Here is a 19,849-nt window from a genome sequence, read left to right as displayed (position 1 = left end):
GTAAATACTTTCAATACGAGATAAGGTCAGGCCGTTCAACATATGATAGGGTCAATCCATGATAATTATTTCCCTTGATAATTTCCGACGCTGTTAAATGTTTAAAATTTACTCGTTTTAAAGGTTTTCCCATAAATCAACGTCAAACGAAATCTGACGACAGAGCACAGATGAATAAGATTTATAAAATTAATTCTCAACTTTAATAAACTAACAATGAACGTAGTAATAATTGTGAGTATATGTTTAGACAAAAAATATATGTTTTCTTGTCATAATTTATTCCTATTTCCCCAAAATGGGGCAGAGGGCGTCCACAGTAAGTCGTCATTCCGAGCGGCCTTGAGCCTCGTGCTTTACTTCGCTCCACGTCATTCCAACTGCCTTCACTTCTGCAGTGATCATCCGCCAGGTTTGCTTTGGTCTTCGCTTTCCCTGGGAATTCCTTTCTAGGGCTTGCCTCGGTATGTGATCAGGATACCTTCGGAGCGTGTGGTATATCCAGTTCCACTTGCGGCGTTTGATCTGCTGGTCTACGTTGTGGATCTACGTTGAAGACTTTCTCAGGCCAGTATATACTGAGAATACGTCAAAGACAGTTGTTAACGAAGACTTGGAGCCGACGCGAGATATCTTTGTTAACCTTTCACGTCTCGCATTCATATGGATGAATATTTTCTTGTACGTTACGTAAATATCTTTTCTTTACTATGCTGTTTGGAACAATACATATATATATAACAGATTTTCAACTATATATTGACTCATCAGTCGCTGGAACTATAAGGCTTTACGACTTGAAATATAGAATAGTAGGCATCTAAATGCGATTTTAATCGTCGATTATTTTAACATTATAAGTAATACGCTACCACCGACACACTTGACCTTTTAAATGAAATAATATTTTTTTTTCATGTGTACATTATAATATCAATCAATTAACTAAATCGATATGTTGACTCATTTAAATGATTTTTGAAGATTTTCTATTAATGCCGCGTGGAGCGTATACGAACAACACTTTAAAAATTAAAGTCTAAGACATGCTTTACACTTTTTCAATACTACAAAGCTATAATTAGCGAGAAAAAGTTATAAATTTTAACATGCATTACGTACGCGCATGCGTGATGTGAAGTTATGTATATTCGAGCCTACAATTCAATTGTTTAAGAATCCTTTGTTTTTCAATGAGAACTGCAAATGGACTGAACGGAAAGTGCAGCGGAGGTCGTATACGGCCCACATAACATGGAATTTGTTAATAATATAATATAATAATATACATCTATACCCATGAAGAATTTATTTAATATTTGAAAGCGAAATTTAAGCGTTACTAGAGTATTTTATTTCTTGCATTTATCCCGTCTGTCATTATTTTTCATATAAGATTTTAAATGATGGCGCATAAATAATATGCTAATAAATTTATTTCAAAGCAACCATTAAAATATCCGTAGACGAAGTGATCCAAAAGACATGGATCAGCGGTTTGGGCTGGTTGAATTGGCAGTGTGCGGAACACATCGCTCACGGTGGCCAGAGAGCATGGACAGAGAACGTCATCCGCCCATGGTGGACAGTGAAACCTTATTAAGATCGTTGAAAGACGCTGAAAGCCGGCTGCTTCAAAAGGTTCTATTAAAAATATTTAGGGTAGGCCTATCTCCAAGAAAGGACACCCTTTACTAAAATGACGTTGATGTTTAATTTGAAACAGATTTCAGTTTGACGTTTATTTATGGGACACCTTAATGTACACCGAAGACATAATTTTTCACAAGATTATAAAAACCTGTTTTAAGCATGCCACGTGCACATGCGTGCAATGTTACGATGACAACTGGCCTTCAAAACCGGTTAACCGATTTTTGTTTTAAAAATAATTCGTGACTTTAACAGAGCTTTATCAAAATTACTACGATATACTATAATAAGATTCTTTAATCTTGACATCGTCTTTTCTAGACTGTACAATAAAAAAATAATTCTTAATATTTCTAAAAAAATAACTTAAAACGAAAATATTAACTACTATACTCGGTGATAAATATCGCACATCGACCTTTGGAAAGAGACAATCGGCTAATTTCGGTTTTCAAAGGTCAATGTGCAATATTCATCACCGGGTACTATACCAGTTGATTTATATAGGTATATATATAACAGCTTAACAGTTGCACTTTACAAATAAAGTTTTATAAGGAGTGCTTAACAATAATTAGCTTCCTGAGCGAGCATCAACAAAATTTAATTCCACACATTAATTCCGTTGTCATTAATTATTTTGAATGTAATTTGACATTAAAATAAAGTTATTAACATCACAATAGCCACTATAAAGTTGAATACTTGATGAAACATTGTTAAAGATAAAGAAAGGTTTTAAGGAAGTGAGAAATAAGTTCTTTATCGCAAACAATAACATCTAATCAATATTTGATTATCTGTTAATTATTATTGTGTTTTTTTTTTTGTTTATCTCATTTAATTTCGTTTCCTGTATTTCATTTAATTATGCGTTAATATATTTTCTCATTTCCTGTTTGTCTTTAATGTTCTAGTTTTAATTTCTCACCCTGCTCTAGTGATAAAATTTTAATATAAAGCACTATGCTAATTATATTATATCACTATGATAATTATGTTACAACACCATGCTGATAATATTATAGCACAAGTGATGGAAGTTGTGACTGATCTTTAATAAGTGGTATAATACTTATGCTTCAGCAATTTAGTTCAGCGGCCCCCTAATCCGGTGAAAAAGTATTATAGGGCCTGAACCAAAGCCTCCCAGTGAACCCCCCAGCTTCGCTACATTAAGAAGTTTTAGACAAGACATCAATTAATATTATTAGCCTATTTATAGGCCAGATAACACATAGATATATTGAATATTACTAAGCTTGTATGTTTCATAAATAAAGTACAGATAAAATATGCCCAAATTATTATTAATAAATTAACACATTTGAATATTAGGCAGAGCATATAGACCTATTTTCTTAGCCATAGATTTGACCTTGGAGATTTGACCTGTGAGTAATTCAATAAAGACATTGCGTGGGAAGACTTCGACAGCAACGTGCGTTTATACACGCTCAAATCTATTCTATTTTTAACTTTTGAAATTCGAATGAATTGAATAAACTTTGACATATTCCTTAATTACAATATAAACAGAAGTAGAAATAAGTGAAATTATACAGGCTATTGGTAAATATAAAATAATAAAAAAATAACATAATGACAATATCGTAAATAAAAATATTTTAAAAATTGGAAATTCTACATATTAAAATGAAATATTATTTATTATCTGTCTGGCAGACTTTACTGTATGAAGTTATTGCCTTGTCCTATAACGAAATATATCAGTATATTTTAAAATGACCAAATTTTTATTTAAATACATAAACCTTCATAAATTTTCGCTAATGACCAATCATCTATATATACGATTAACAATATCAAATTGTCAAAATATTAAAAGTTCATAAAATTTCAAAAATAGAATTCTCGACACTTCGAGAACTTCAATAAAATGACAGAAGACCGTTACATTTGTTTCTGTTTATATATTTAATGCTTTTAAAATCGGTACAGAATCGGCCGAACAGATTTTTTTAATTTTAATAAAACACACATGTAAACAAAATAAATTTCCGCATTCTGATTATTATTAGCCATCGATAACAATACTCGGAAGAATATCAACACGGAAATATAAAGATTAAAACAAATAAATGTATCTAAGATACAATTACGGCATATATAATTTGTTCACACAGGGTGATATATAGGCTATAAAAGAGTGAATGCATAGCTCAAATTAATAAAAAAATTTAAAAAAAAACTAGTTAATTTTACGTATGGACACCCCAGCCAAAAAAATTTGTTACAGATATAATAAATAAAGTAATAGTAATATTTTAAATAAAAGCGTTATTAAAATTCGTATTACTTCATATTAAAATTAATTATTGTTTATTATCTATCCCTGTCGACTCTGTACTACCAGAAAGAATAATCAATGTAACATAATGCAGAGTGATCATCGAAAAAACAAATCAACGTAAAACGTCAATAGATTTTTGTCGCCTTATACCTAATGTAATTTTAATTTTTTCTTCAATCAAAATCATTCGCATTACATTTATATGACATCACGAAATAAAGGTCATAAAATTGCCTTTAAGATCTCTACATATATACAGTAAAATTTATTCCAACCATATAAGTCAAAATTAATACCTTGAAAAACTTGAAAGTATTCTTTCATAACATCACACCACTACATGTTACGTCACAAGTATAAACGTAATGCACACATCGACATTTGTAATAAAACGGACGTATAGCAACGTTAACACACACTAACATAATTATGTGCGTGTTGAGGCCAACCTTACATGCAAGGAGATTAACCGTAATGAGCTTTTCATTGGTTACTTCCACCCTTGCCTTTTGTGTACTAGGCTAATTGTTTGAAATTATTTTCACTATAACTTTCTTATAACATACAATTTCAAATAAACATTAAAAGTAGTACATTTATGTATGTGTATATATACATATATATTCGCCCAACCGAAGCGTAACATTCGGCATTGAAACCAAATGTTTAAGCCAATTCGGATTCATAAAGCTCTGAAATATCTACAAAATACCACAATTACTGAAGACAAAGGCCTTGAACCAGTGTGTGTTGATGATGACCTTTGTATCCAAGATGTGGTCGCTCAAAATAGGGCTTATAAGAATGCCCTCTTCATGGGCAACCAAAGAGCAATGGACAGTGAGCTATAATTAGAGTTTCGCTTGCGAGATCATATTAGAAATTAAAAGATCCAGGGAAAACATAGTCACTGACATAGCTTGAAGAATTATTAGTGGTTGTAACCAAGGAGCCGGTAAGCAGATCATGGGTAGGCCTTCAACCCTGTGGACGATGACGTGGCGGGAAGTCTGTATCCAATAGTATAAGATTACAGAGATGTCCCTAAGAACCTGATCCAATTCCTACAATATTATGGATCTGCCCATAAACACATTGAATCCATGAATTACTGAGTATGTTTGTCTTACAAATCTCATTAAGCAAGTAGTAATGTCTTATATATACAGTTCAAACCATTGTTGAGGACAATGTACAGGCTTTTAAAATATGATCAATGATAATATTCAGAAAGCTTCTATTGCTCAACTTAAAAAAATGTCAAAGAATGTTAGTGTGGTAAAGGTTACTTCACTGTAAATGACTTACTTGGAGATACAGCTTAATTAATGTTTTAAATATGTAAATTAACATTAAAAATAAACTTAGTTTAGTTTCTCCTCAGAACTGATGTATAAATACATCTAGTTGTAGATTCAACTTGATATTAATAAGAGATCATATCCTTTGTATCTTGAATAAAATTTTTTAGGATTTGTATACTAATACAAAAAAATACATTTTTAAATCACCTGCATAATAACTAGCTTTTTTCTAGAATATTTTCCAGAGTTCAATTGATTTGTATGTTCCTTGTTTTATATCATATTGATTCTTATCAGTGATAAGAAAATGTACACACAGATAACAACAAAAACATTACACAGACTTAACGTACATTTCCTCAGAAAGAAAAATGAAGTCTAGCATAATCAATTCTTATTTTTACTTAAATGTAAAAATATCATTGTATTTAAACAATTGCATTTTTCATACACTAAAAATTAAAATAGGTATTTGAGTTTTGTACTGTTGGCATTAACAGCTTCATAAAGTTTTAGATAGATACAAAGCACATTTGTGGACCACATTGGAAACCTTAATATAGGCCATTACTATATTTACTTCACCAGACTAATAAACCAGCATATGCTTAGAACATTCGGCGGAAAAAGTATTTGGACACCAAGGCTTCTAAGAAGGCCCGCAGATTGGAATGTCACTCTAAGCAAGTTCCAAGAAGGACAAACATCAGTGAATTTATAATAATTGAATGGTTGACATTAATAAATCTGAGTAATATATGACTTGATGACACTGCTTCAATGAATAAACACACCTTTGTAAGGAAAACCAATTAGTAATTGAATAATTAATTGCTTTCTATTTTTGTTCATACATTCATTGTCTCTTACTTCATCAATGTATTTGTTATAATACACCCCTATGTGCAGTATCCGGCGATAAATATTGCACAACAACATTTAGAATGAAATAATCGGCTAATTTCAGCTTCATAGCGTTATCTCTGTCTTAAGAAATACAACAACTAACAAAACGTCACATAGGTAGTGTGGGACAGAGATAATGCTCTACAAAGCCGAAATTTACCAATTGTCTCTTTCCAAAGTTCGATGTGCAATATTGATCACTGGGTTCTATAAAATATCTTAATGTTCGTGTTATAATCTTAAAATTTTCATTAAACAGAAATACCTATTAGTATGAGAGGATTTTCTTAAGTTATAATAGAGCTATGGAATGAATTGCTTTACTGTAGTAAATAATTTGTAAAAGTGACCACAAAAAAATCATCTGAGTTTGTTGTGGGCTCTTTCCAGAACAGAGCGCGTTTGGAACCCCAACAGCTTTAAGATGAAGAATGCTGATATCAAATTGGTCTCTTCTAGCATTCCTCCCAAGACATACACAAGTGATCACTATGAATTATCCTATGTGATATATAAAATAAATAAATGAATCTTCTAGAATTATCAATTTATTTTTATTGTGTGTGTGTATAGTAAAAGTGAAAATTAAAATCCAACCTACCAATAAAAAACAACAAGTACACTACAGTAAATAGCACAAGCTAACACAATCGCCACATCTGCACACATACAAGTGAATAAGGCTACATGCGTTTGTATGAAAATAAATCATACATATTTAATTTAATCAGTGTAAATAAGACACTACTGTGATTAAAAGTAAGGTGAATTTATTTATGAAATATAAGACCTCAAAACAGTCAGAATAGTCTTTCCGGTTTAGCCTTCATGAACATTGATTCTTACTTTTTGATTGCAGTAGTATGTTATTGTGTAATGTGCCAGTATTACCTAGGTAGTTTTATTGTAAAACACAAAGAAATTATATTGAATGTTTCATTTTGAAATATGTATGCAGTGTTTTGTTAGTGGAGGCATAGTGTCTAAAAAAAGACATTTTGATAATGTTAAAAAATTGCCATAAGATCTTAGTTTTATTCATAAGATAAAGAAGTAAAAATGTAAAAGAAATGCCGATTTTTATTAGGACACAACCATCGAAACACAAAAATTCAAAACCAACAAAGTTTCAACAAAGAAATTATAGAGGTGGCTTCAGTAGATCACTACGGATTCCCACAGATGCCATGTAATACCTGTCAAACAAGTATGTGCGATCCCATTTGCGTTAGATTATTTTATTGCCACTAAAGTTTTCCATAATTAGCTAACTAATTCATTTTAGATGAATATTCATCTCAGTCTCCAATTTCTGATGATTACCAGATATGCCATTTGAATTTATTGCCTGCTAATTTAGAGACAAAACACATTGACAGTATGTGATATGGTCTTTTTATGCCAGGTCATTGCTACACACAATTTTGTAATTAATTATCCTGTGTAACACAATATATGAGCTTATCATCTAGCGGTAAGACCATATATCAATAAAATATCAAATATGGCAATTTTAAAGTAAAACAAAGTTTTTTGCAACTATTTGACATGAAAATAGATGCCAGGGTTGTAATAATATAGATGGGGCTTGTACTTAAAAAGACCTGGAGCCACAAAATAGTTACCATCGATTCTAAAACTCAAGGTTGAACTCAAGAATTCACAGTTTATTCTTGTGCATATATGGAAACATACACTTGGTGCTACATGACAAATGTGCCAGAATTTTCTGATTCTACATTAATGAAATTCTATGCATGAAATATGTTTCACGTCAAACATTCAAGTGTAGAAATGTACAGTAGATTTTTGAAAGCAATAAACATGGACAGGTGTGCACATTGCTACAATATAAAAATCGGTATAAAGACCTCCCGGGAACACTCCTGGATTCTGCCACATTGTCACCAAGTGCTGTTGGAAAAAAAAATAATCTTAAAAATAGTAAACAGTATACATACACATTGTATTGTAGTTGGCTTGATCGGTGCTGTTTAATTTCTCGGAAGCCGTTTTGAATATATTAGACTGCACTTACGAGGAGAACACTGATCTGAAAAAAAAATGTTTTTATAAACTTCTACTATAAGTATAATTTACCAATAAACCTATTTAATTAAACATTAACCCACAATAAAATAATTATTTCCTGTTATTGACACTACTAAAGTACAAGAGAAAATTTGTTATATATAGCTAATGATAAATTTACTCCTAACTACCTTCATAAACGGGGATTCCCAAGTAGAAACGAGCGTACATACGTTTAGTAATACAATTCGTTTAATGTCGCTAAATCAAGCTAACAATGATTTGTTTTATAAATATAGTTTGCAAATAAATCTAATACGAATAATCAAGTTTTCGAAATCAATAAGCGTTATTCATCATATTTATAATGCAGACAATTAGTTTGAATTATCTCGAAACGATTTGTTTAATTATTTGAGATAAATGCAAAAAGTAGTACATTTTCTCTTCTATAGAAAATACTAGACGGCGTAGTGAATGGCGCAACATATGATCGATCCGTTTTCGTGTAACAATATATAATCGTAAAATACAGTTGACTCACCGTCACTGTCCACTAAATTAGATTATAATTTGCGTAAATGAGCTTTTGGAGTAAAAATTAGTCTAACAATCACAAAAATCACTTTCAGTTTTCACAAAACCACTTTCCACGAACTCACTGATCACAATGACAAGAATAGGCTCTATTGACAATTTTACAGACATAGACCAAAACACTGAAATGACTTTGGTAATCGACCAAAATAAAAATGCAATCAATTAAGTATCGCCAGTAATTCTTGTTAACACCTAAAATATTTATAAATAATTATTATATTGGGTAATTTTAAAAGAATTGTTTAAAAAATTGTAGTACAAGTCAGTAATAAAATATTTTATTATATATTGATTAATTATTTCCTTACAAATATTTATTTTTGATAAAATAGTTTGTACGGGGTTCGAAAAATACTAAAGAAATAATCTTTAAACATTTGCTGTCCGTACATAATATTTTTAACAATATTCTACGTGTAGCTCTACACGTGTGCTCAATTTCGGACATTTGAGAGATTTATTAATTTATTGACAATATTTAACATATCTTATGTTGCATCACATCCTAATGGATATAATAAGGAATAAAATGGGTTCTCCGATTTGGAGGGCGTAAAGTTATTGGTCTGATGAGACAATTCGCTTTTAAACAGATAAATTTTTCGTATGTAGCATGGCTATTTGTTGTCAACTTCACTTCAAGTAGACTGTCATAGCTACTGGTAAGGTAACTATATAATTTTTGGGTGTAATTATATAGTAGTTTTTTTGTGTTTCAAAACCATGATAACCAATGTGTAACGAAATTCTTTTCACATATCATAAGGTAAATATTTTCGTAGGCAGTGACGTTGTCAAGATGACTGATAATTGGTAACCCGTGAGTTACCATCGAAGTTACACTTTTAGTAAAAATATTATATATAAGTCTGGATGAAAAATAATGGTATTCGAGTAATGGCTAAAGTGCTAAAGGATTTTAACTCACGCGCTACACAGATACGGAGTTTTTCATAATATTCCCGCTAGTGTACAAATAACTGTGTAGCTATTTAATTTTATAAATATTTGTATTACGGTAATTGCGTTACATATGGAACGGTTATGCAGTTTATGTTATATAACAGTCTTTTATTTCACATAAAATATAGTACCTTTCTGCTCTTATGATTGTCTGTATCTTTAAACATGACAGGTGGGCAAAAAGTCAATAATCATTGCAATTTAAAAAAAAATGTTGAATGTCAACTATTCAAAATATAACCTTACTAACTTTTCCTTAATTGATTTCAATATTTAAAAAGTCTATTTGCAGTCTAAATATGTATCATATAAATGTATCTATACGAAACATATTTTCTATTCATTTTAAACGTAAGTATGATAAAATAACTAATTCTTTTTAATAATATCATTACTATTATTATAACAATATAATATGTCATATATTTTCAGAGATTTCCAGAGCAATAAGTGGTACACAAACATTAAATATGAAGGAATGGCGAGTTTCGCGAGGACTGCCTGTTAATAAAAATGCGGAAGGAATTCTGACAGACGGCCCTGATTATACATTTCTTGATGGAAGGCCTACTCCCTTACTGGTAATTACTTAACTTTCAACACGATAACTTACGGAGTTAAAGTGTATGTCTTAAAATGTCTTGAGATTTGTCAGAAATAGGCCTATTGAAAGTACGGGAATTATGTTATAGCACTGTCCTACCAGCGGTCTGCTGTCTCATGTGATTTTTTTAAGTATTATTTGATTCTATTGCACCAGAGTTCTATTTTTTTTAATTATATGTAATAAAAAAATTTTCAGTTAAATTCAAACACCTATCACTATTAACTAAACAACATTAAAAACAATTATTAAATAGTGGTGTCACCAACCATTTACCAAATTTTGGGCCAATGAACAGTGCATAACATTAGGTGCGCTACCAAAAAAATTGATGATTATACAAACAAATATTTTTATTTTGACTAGAACATTGTAATAACCATATATAAAGTTAAATTATTGCTCACATATTTTACATTTTTGATCCATTTTTCCTATTCTGGGAGAAGTTTTATTGGCTGAGGCCTTCGAATTTGCTCCAATATGCCTGAGGTTCAAACCCCTGGTGTAAAGCAATAGTAATTTGAAACTACATATAGACCTTGTAATATAAAGAGTCATAAGTTTATTCAAAGAAAGCTGAAAAATATGAATAGAACAAGCTTTAAAGTATGTTGGAACTGGGTCCTGATTGGGCACTGATCACATAAGAAACTGCACATCCCCAAGGATAAGTTGGTGAAGTCTGATGTGGAACTTCTTATGATTTTCTAGAACTATGAAATAATATTAATGTAATTGAAAAGTGGTGAATGTATAGCATATTAGTCAACAAAATGGTTTAAAGCTTTTACTCCTATTTCTAATCACCCTTGTACAATAAAGTGATCACTCTTAAAAAAGTTACATTAATTTATTATTTCTACTTGAATGTGACATGTCAAAAACTTCTAGCAGTACAAAGTCTGTAGATAGTAAACAATCATCATCAATTACTCCTATCCCAAAGATGGGATGGAGTGCATCCACAGTACGTAGCCATCCCAAGCAGTCTTGAGCTTTGCACTTACTTTGCTCCACGTCATCCCCACTGCCTTCACTTCTGCTATAATGAATCATTAATATTAAATTGACAAAACCATTGATTTTTGGATTGTGTCTACCGTAGATTTATTGATAGAAAAAGAGCTGTACATTCATCCATTTAAACCTTTTTATATAATAACCAATAACCCTTTATACTTACATATAATGGAAAATAATAAAATTATATATAAAGTTATATTTAGTTAAATATATTTAAATCATTCTCTGCCTGTACATATGTGTAAAGAATATTTTCTTTGTGGAAAAAAACAACTTAAAGAGAATTGGAATGCCATAAGTTATTTGTATGCATAATTTACTTATTATTGCTACTTAGCAACCCTGCCATAGGACTATACAGCATCTGAAGTCTACCCTCAAAGTGACCCTCGAGGACCTTGTTAAAGTTGTTGGAAGATGCAGGCCACTCCATAAATGTCTTATTGGAAAGCTATGAGGGAGACTTATGTTCAACAGGATGTTTTACAGCTGAAATGACATTGATGAATTAATATTAAATTATAATAGGATTATATTTGACTCAATAGAGACAGTTATTGTATTAAAGTATCAACTAACAAACACATAGTAATAAATGTTATATAATGTATACTGTCCAGCTTTGGTCATCATATAGCTGAAATGAAGAACCCTGTTGGTTGTATTTGTAAATCAGTTGATGCTTGTAATATACCACTCCATTTGATAAAGGCTAATAATAACTATGTAAATTTCAGCAAAAACAAAAGCAGAGAATGCTGAAACATCGAGACTTCGCATCACGTATCGTGGAATTGAGTGCAGAGCTAGATTTCGCAAAAGCAAGACATCAGAAAATGTTGGAGGATAAGGAATTGGAACGGCAAAACATTATAAGGAACAGACTGAAGCCAAAGGGCAAGGCATTGTTGCAAAAGAAATAGGATATTTTTATTGTATAGGCATAGTGTATTAGAGTTTAGTTTAATAAATATTTCACATACCCTTTGATTATTTTATTGTTTAGGAGGTCCGTAGCATCTCCGTATGCTGGCACTGACAAGGTTCCACCATAGAATGTTGCCAACCGTTGACAATGCAAGAAAACACTAATGAAGATAGAATGAATCTATAGAACAGGGGTGGCCAAGCTCCTTTAGAGTTCAAGCCATTGTTCGAAATTTGAAGTTTTTTTTTACACAAATTACTTTCTATGAACGAGCCCGTCGGGGGTGACAGCGCGGTTCAAAAAGGTCCAGGTGGTAATTAAGGCAATAAAGTTATGCGGGCTCTATTAAGCGTTCCGTGCTTTATTGTACCTTTCACTCCAGCTGGTAGACAGGAAGATGAATAAAGTGAGATGATGAAAGCATAGATAACAACAGAGGATCGTCCTTTAAGTGGCTTTATTACTTCTCTACCTCACCTTTCCACCCGGAGTCGAGCCCTCTAGAATTACCTGCCAGCAGTATTTAAGGAGCGGTCCCAAGGAAAGCAGGGCGCCCTTCCGCTCCGTGAACTCAATACTGACGAAGCTGAAAGCTTTAGGGCTAACAGCATTAACATCTTCAGTAACGATACAAAGCAGGGCGGTATTCGTCTGATTTTTTTCTCGATTCATTACCTTATCAAATAAGCAATTTTGAAGCGATGTTGATTAAATTATAAATTACTGACAATATTTTTCTCCTCTGGTACTACCACTATTAAGATAGGTTTTAGACTAAGATTGAAAAAGAAAAGTGTAGTAATGTATTAAAAAAGTCAAACCAAAAAAAAAAAAATTAAACATAAAAAAATAGGATAAGTAATAAAATAAAGAATAAATAATGTACCTAGCCACTTAAGATTAATAAGATGATGGAAGGAAGGCGATGAAAGCAAGAAGGAATGAAAGAACAAAATGAAAGACATTGTGAAGGAAAAAAGGTAAAAATAAAAGAAATTGAGAAGTATGAAAGTGAGTGAAGAATAAAGATAAAAAATCTGGAAAACTTATTTGCAAACAAAGGCCCTGATCCCAACAAATTAGGGGTATGAGAGGCCTCCAATAGCGGGGGCCAAAAAAAAAAAGATAGGTTTAAGCTCAAAGGAAGTCTCTGTGACGCAGCGGTAATACAGACCATGGTGCACGCCATTACTTGCTGTCCCATATATTGAGGATTCAGAGTGGCTTGCGAAGTGGAAATAGATAGGAACATTGCTTACGGTCATCACTTCCCTTTTGGAAGATCAAGAGAGACACAATTCCTTGCAGTTTTGTTGCATGGTGGTGGGTGACGTAATCAGGCATAACAAAACCGTGTAACAAGAAGTGTGTGCGATAGACGGGAAGCGATGCGTCAATCTAATGTAGATTTTGTTTTTTTTTTTTGTTTGTTTTAATGGCCCCCGCTATTGGAGGCCTCTCGTACCCCTAACTAGTTGGGATCAGGGTCTTTGTTTACAATTAAGTTTTTCAGATTTTTCATCTTTATTCTTCACTCACTGTCATACTTCTCAATTTCTTTTATTCTTACCATATTTCCATCACAATATCTTTAATTTTGTTCTTTCATTCCTTCTTGCTTTCATCGCCTTCTTTCCATCATCTTATTACACTTAGGTGGCTAGGTACATTTTTTTTATTCTTTATTTTATTGTTTACATATTCTATTTTTTTATCACAGTTTTCTTTGGGTTGTGCTTTCTTTAATACATTACTACACTTTTCTTATTATCAATTGACTAGATTTTATGTGCAGTTTATCTAATGTGGATGAATGCTGTATGTGTTTCTTGATTTGTCTAAATCGGTTTAGTCAGTCTTGTTTGTATTGGACATGATGCCAATTTAGATCAGCTTGGCTAAACTGGATTTAACACGAGACACTAGGAACCCTGTATGAATGCTGTATGTTGAATGTATGCTGAATGATAGAACATATGCAGGATGAAAGAATGAATAAAGAGAGAAATCGTGAATGATTAGAGAAAGAGAGTGAAAATAGGAAGGTATATATTCTTGTCCCGAAAACAAGATGGGACAAACAATATTAAAAAAAAAAAAAACTAGATGACAGATGACCTTTTTGCGCGCTAAATGATCTGCCTACTGCTACTTAAACTTATCAAGTTAAGTATAGTCTACATAATGTAAAAATAAGTGAAACAATTCATAGCATACCAAAGCTATTTCTCCTTTTAAATGTAAATTAGTTTTGAACAATGCGAAGTCGAAGTGGAGCGGAACGCGTTTTCTAACTCCTGTTAAAATATAACTTTGCGACTTTCAAGTTATTAAGTTTTAAGCCGCTGGTCACGTCATCCTTTACCGTCGACTGACTATTCTCTTAACACTTTGCCGTCCGCACGTTTCGTAAAAATTTATTCGCTTGGCGCCGGCAGCGCTAATTCGGATTACTTGGCTTGTCGCCGGCTGTTTTTGACATTATCGGGAAATTATGAATTGTAAAGTTTTAATCAACTCATCCTTAGTTCTCATGCGTTCTCAACTCTGTCCCCTTACTTTCATGAAATTTCGAATATATACATACGAGAATAAATACAAAATTTGTTTGTTTTATATATTTGTTTATTTCCATTCTCTTTGGTATTCAGTATTTTTCTTTCGTATGGTATGAAGCAAAACAGTCTCCTAGGTGCAACGTCGAATTCGCCTTGTAAATATTTCACTATCTTCCGACGATTCTGCTCACTTTTACTTTTTTCATCTCCCATGTCTTCTTTCGAATCGGTCAAATCGGTTGTTGGCGGCAATTTTGTGCACAACACTATTGTGGTGTCTCCGGCCGTTGGCTGAATTTTTGCGCACGACACCACTGTGGTGTCGCCGGACGGCATAGAGTTTATTTCTGGAGATTGTATTTGTCTTGAGACAGTTTGAAGGAAGCTAGCGCGAGGTTGCTAAGTTGTTAAAACGGAAAGCGTTGTCCATAGTGACCAGCAAGACGAAACGTTGTTACGTGAACGCTACACATTCAAACTTGTTTCGCTTGTCACTTGAAACGTGTGAAGAACTTTGGCTTAATTAGTTATTTTGAACGAGCTAACTACCGCAATGGAAAGAGTAAAAGCTATATGGGCGAAGTGGCAGATAGAAATACTAACTATATTTCTGGTATTACAGAAAACTTAACATGATATTATATACATCCTCGGTTTATAGCGACAAGAATGGCGTGATATTATTCGACTGCGAAGTACTTTTAATATTTATTTGGTTTGCTATATCGTCTGGAAAATAAACTACGATCTAGAATAAGTTAGACAAGCGACTCAAAGATTTTCTATTGCGATTCCGGACGCTACAGAGGCGTGTTTCATAAATATTTAAGGGACTTTAGCGTGACAGTGTTAAAAAAACACGTAGAATGATGCAGTAACAAAAAAAAATATTGGGCACTCTTAGTCCACTTGCATGGTGACGTTCGCACGAAGATGACAGCTCTACTCGTGTAGTGTGTAGACTACACATAAGTGTAGTGTTATGTATGTGTGTTTGCGACTTGGGATGCCAGCGTGGACAACTCTGCAATCTGAACGAGGATCCGGATCCTTTCTCGGATCGCTCACGTTATTCGCAATTAGAGGGCGGGACGCTTCTTTTATACCTGCTCAGTCCAATGCCAACCGTTCTTAACAGATTTAAGATAGGCAGAGAACAGCCTGCGCCTTATAAGCGGATATCCACACTACCTTTACTGATCCGCAGTTAATTCTAGAACTCTAAGACCCAAGCAGCCACCTGTTCGCGCGCAACGTGGCCTGTCATTGCCACTACCATTCCACATAATCCCTTTAATAGTAATACCAATAAGCCCCACGAAAATCTGCTTTACTGAAATATTATAGGGTTCAATTTTCAGTGTTTCCGGTAGTGCTACTAAAAATCTCGTTGAAAATGTACTTGCCAATGATAATACACCAAGATAATCGATGTACTCGCTTTATAGCAGCTGAGTCATTGAATCTTCGCCGGGCTTGCATACAATTACGGACTTTTTCACGTTTTTTTTTTTATTTAAAATTGTCACCGTTATATGGGGCCTCCTCTTTATCTAATTTTTGGCACAGGGATATATTTTACATTGATTTTTTTACAAACTCTCTCTCTCTATCACCCTTCACAATCTCTCTCTTTCTTTCTTCTTTCATTTACAGCAATTACCTGGTTGGAATGTTAATAACAAGTGAATAATGTTAATAACAGTTTTACTACCAAAGTAATGAAAGTTTACTTATATACTACTATAGAAATACATGTAGTATTAACTGAGAACTTGTTAGGAATTCAATTTACAATCCTTCATCTGCAGACGAGTTGCGAATAAAGTTCTGTTACGAGTCATGTAATTGAAACTTAGCGTATAACTTGCATGTAAATGTTTGTTACGTAACAAATTTGTTCGGAAAATTTTCCTACGCGATCGTTTGTTTATAGTTTTATAAACAGATTTATTGGTTGTTTATCTTTAGATGTTTGAATGTGTACCTCATATGTAAGCAAAAAGGTTTTACGCAATAATAATAATTTTATATAAAGCTATTGAAATGTGACAGGCCAATATAACCTCTAAAAGTAGAAAGCCTGCAGGGATATAGGGTAACAATAATTAATTTAAATATCTAGTAAATCGAATTTTATAAATACCTTTTCTTACTACATGATGAAGATGAAATAGAAACAAAAAGAGACAGCAAATGATATATGTTTACCCAATTTAAACTATTACATCTAATCTGAATTTTATTGAGAAATTGATTTAAACAGGTCATTATTCTTACAGTGGTTTCCTAATATATCTATGATAATATTTTGTACTTTTACAATAAATAAAAAAGGGGACGTCCATAGTATATTTACAAGGCACCGTGAAAAACTGTCTATACTAAAGTATCGACTGAAAAAAGTCTGCAATTCATTTGTAATAAAAGGAATCAGATTTTTTTTAATAAGATGCCGCAAAACATTATTGGACTACCATTAATAAAATTCAAAACACATATTCAAAATAAATTTACGGAAAAATCTTTATTATTCAATAAACGAACATTTAAATGATAAGAATCCTTGGTAGTGATGTCGCCTGATTATTTTGATTTTATTTAGGATATGTAAGATAAGGACTAATCTATAGCTATTTCCACTATGTAGCAGTAGTCGTGCAATATTTGTGTGCATTAGTGCCAAACACCGAGTGAAGTTTAGCACTCATCGGTGTAACATAACTCCTGAGGATGCTCTGTGGAAGGGTGATACACGTGTTGAGTGGTTTAACGGTGGTAGTTGTGTAATAAGCATTGTTTGCCGCATGCGCATTTGTCAGCGGGCTGGCGGGCGGTGCACTTTATTGCACGACTACTGCTACATAGCGGAAGTAGCTATATATTATTCCTTTTCTTAATTAGGATGGACTTCCGCAAAGTAACGCCTGAATCTATTAGATATTTATTTAGGATATATCTGATAAAATGTATATGTCTAAATCTGTGTTAAACTTTATTGAAAGAAGTGTTGTTGTGGAATTTCTTCATGCTTCTTCTCCACAAGTATAACACTTTGCGAAGCAGAATAGAATCTAAAATGATATAGATTAAAAAAATATTTAGATAATAAGTTGACGATCAATAAGAGTTCTGTTAAAAGTTCCTATGTTGAATAAACCTTTGTTACGTTTATCTTTGTTCAAAAGCACTATGTATAATCATAATAATATCGAATGTATATCCAATTTTGAACATAGGCTTCAATTGGATTTATTTTTCACTCTACACTGCATCGCAATTTGTTAAAGTTTTTGAGAAAAAGTAGGAAGAAACTCCTTTAAAATCCCATGAGATATATAGGAAGCGGCTTGCATCCGGTGGTTTCCAAGGACATTAATGTTTACGTCTGTTCCTATTTCATCTTTTGAGTGGACATACAAGCGTAGCGTGTGGGTCTCTGGTCTTCAAGAACCTTACAATCTTAGGGGTCATCTTTCCTGCGCGTTATGTGGCTTCCTCACTTCCACTTCAAGTTGCCAGTCCTCTGGGCTATGTTTATTCTTCGTCTCTCTTCTTCGATCTCGTAGAGATCTCCTATTCATAGTCTTCACCATGTCTACTTGTGCGAATATGAATATGCCAATAAAGTTAAGAATAAGAGACCTCATTCATCTGTTTACGCCCAGATTACTGTAAAAGAGAAGGGCCGGGTATCAGTGTTTGTCCCAAAACATTCAATTTTTTACTTCTAAGAAATAAAGTGGCCATTTCTTTACAATTTTCATTTACATAAAACATTATAAATACATTAAATACGCTCCCGTTCTCTGTACCTTTACCGCTGAAATATATGCGTTGATACGAACACAAAGAATTTGTTCAAAAAAGATTTTCCGCATCGAACATTGGACCTTATCTTTCCAATTCCGAGTTACTTTAACGAACCGGAACAAGTAAGGGTCCATTTCTGCCGTGACCAGAATATCAAATAGCTTTTCGTTCATATAAAAGTTTTCGGAAAAACATTCCAAATTTAAATGCTAAAACAATGTATATGATGGAGCAGGTAGTGTTTTTTTATGACGTCAGCAACTATGATTATTCGTTTTTAAATAAAACAATGTTTTGGAAAATCGTCCTGTATTTGACTGTCAGCATAAAAATGTTTTGAAAGACTCAAACGCTCCGGCGGTTTCGGCGACAAACATGAATATGACTTACGAAAATTTGTTTACTCTCACTAAACACTTAAGTAAGTCTTTACGAGTTATGTGTCTTCTTCTTTTCTATTTAATGGAATCAGGACCACCTTGCGGAAGTCCATCCTAAGTAAGAAAAGGACCAATTTTTAGCCACTTCCGCATATGACAGACAGAGTGACTCTGTGTTTGGCACTAATCGGTATAACATAACTCCTGAAGATGCCCCGTGGTGGGGTGAAACACGTGTTGAGTGAATTAACGGTGGCAGTTGTGTAATTCGCATTATTTGCCGAATACCCATTTATCAGCGGGCTTGCAGGCGGTGCACTTTGTTGCACGACTACCACTGCATGTGCGGAAGTGGCTAAATATTGGTCCTTCTCTTACATCTTCTTTTCTGCCGATATAGCCATCCAGCGACTTCCGGTGACCTCGGATGTTGTCGATTCACCTAAAAGAAAGTCTACCTGCGCGTCTATCGGCTAGTGGTGATCACTCAAGAACCTTTCAGCTCCTACAGCCTTCAGCTGCACGGACAATATGCCCCGCCTACTACATGCAACTATTCTATCTATATCACTGACTTTAGTTCTTCCGGGGATGTCCCAATTTCTGATTCGATTTTACACGAGTTCCATAATAACGCAATTAAACCTAGAGAGAAGCTAAGTGTCCTCATTGCTCCGGCAATTATAAATTTGACGACACTATTAACGTAAATTTTGCAGTGTTACGTAAAAAAGCATAAAAGTAAATGAAAATGTTAAATATGTAAACC

General features: G+C 33.1%; 2 protein-coding genes across 3 annotated transcripts in view; one reads left to right on the top strand and one right to left on the bottom strand.

Moving 5' to 3' along the window:
* LOC137919595 (protein lifeguard 1-like) overlaps window positions 1-8,915 on the bottom strand; it is a 32,717-nt gene extending 23,802 nt beyond the window's left edge. The window contains exons 1-3 of one of the 2 annotated variants that reach the window (XM_068762722.1): window positions 8,753-8,915; window positions 8,216-8,230; window positions 8,049-8,091 (exon numbers count right to left, since the gene is read on the bottom strand). In XM_068762722.1, coding sequence (XP_068618823.1) covers window positions 8,049-8,079 — 31 coding nt within the window. In that variant the 5' untranslated portion in view covers window positions 8,080-8,091; window positions 8,216-8,230; window positions 8,753-8,915. Of the gene's footprint in view, window positions 1-8,048; window positions 8,092-8,138; window positions 8,231-8,752 lie in introns of both variants that reach the window. The other variant, XM_068762724.1, reaches the window with a different exon arrangement.
* Window positions 8,916-9,985: 1,070 nt separating this feature from the next.
* Window positions 9,986-12,379, top strand: mRpL52 (mitochondrial ribosomal protein L52). The gene is made up of 3 exons (XM_068762543.1): window positions 9,986-10,122; window positions 10,204-10,352; window positions 12,139-12,379. Exons 1-3 carry the CDS (start codon window positions 10,071-10,073, stop codon window positions 12,322-12,324), a joined length of 387 nt encoding a protein of 128 aa, XP_068618644.1. The 5' UTR covers window positions 9,986-10,070; the 3' UTR covers window positions 12,325-12,379.
* The last annotated feature ends 7,470 nt before the right edge of the window (window positions 12,380-19,849 follow it).

Source organism: Battus philenor, unplaced genomic scaffold, assembly GCF_028537555.1.
Source record: "Battus philenor isolate CCGP_79_NKW_IND1 unplaced genomic scaffold, ilBatPhil1.0.hap1 SCAF_16, whole genome shotgun sequence".
Classification (NCBI taxonomy): Eukaryota; Metazoa; Arthropoda; class Insecta; order Lepidoptera; family Papilionidae; genus Battus; species Battus philenor.
The sequence above is the reverse complement of the archived record's forward strand: the minus strand, read 5'-3'. Positions and strand labels throughout refer to the sequence as shown.

Excerpts from the sequence above, each read along its gene's own strand:
- mRpL52 (XM_068762543.1), top strand. The coding sequence starts at position 10,071 with ATGTATCATATAAATGTATCTATACGAAACATATTTTCTATTCATTTT. Across the intron at positions 10,123-10,203 it reads ATTTTCTATTCATTTTAAAC|AGATTTCCAGAGCAATAAGT; the intron begins GTAAGTATGATA and ends ATATATTTTCAG. Across the intron at positions 10,353-12,138 it reads GAAGGCCTACTCCCTTACTG|CAAAAACAAAAGCAGAGAAT; the intron begins GTAATTACTTAA and ends TGTAAATTTCAG.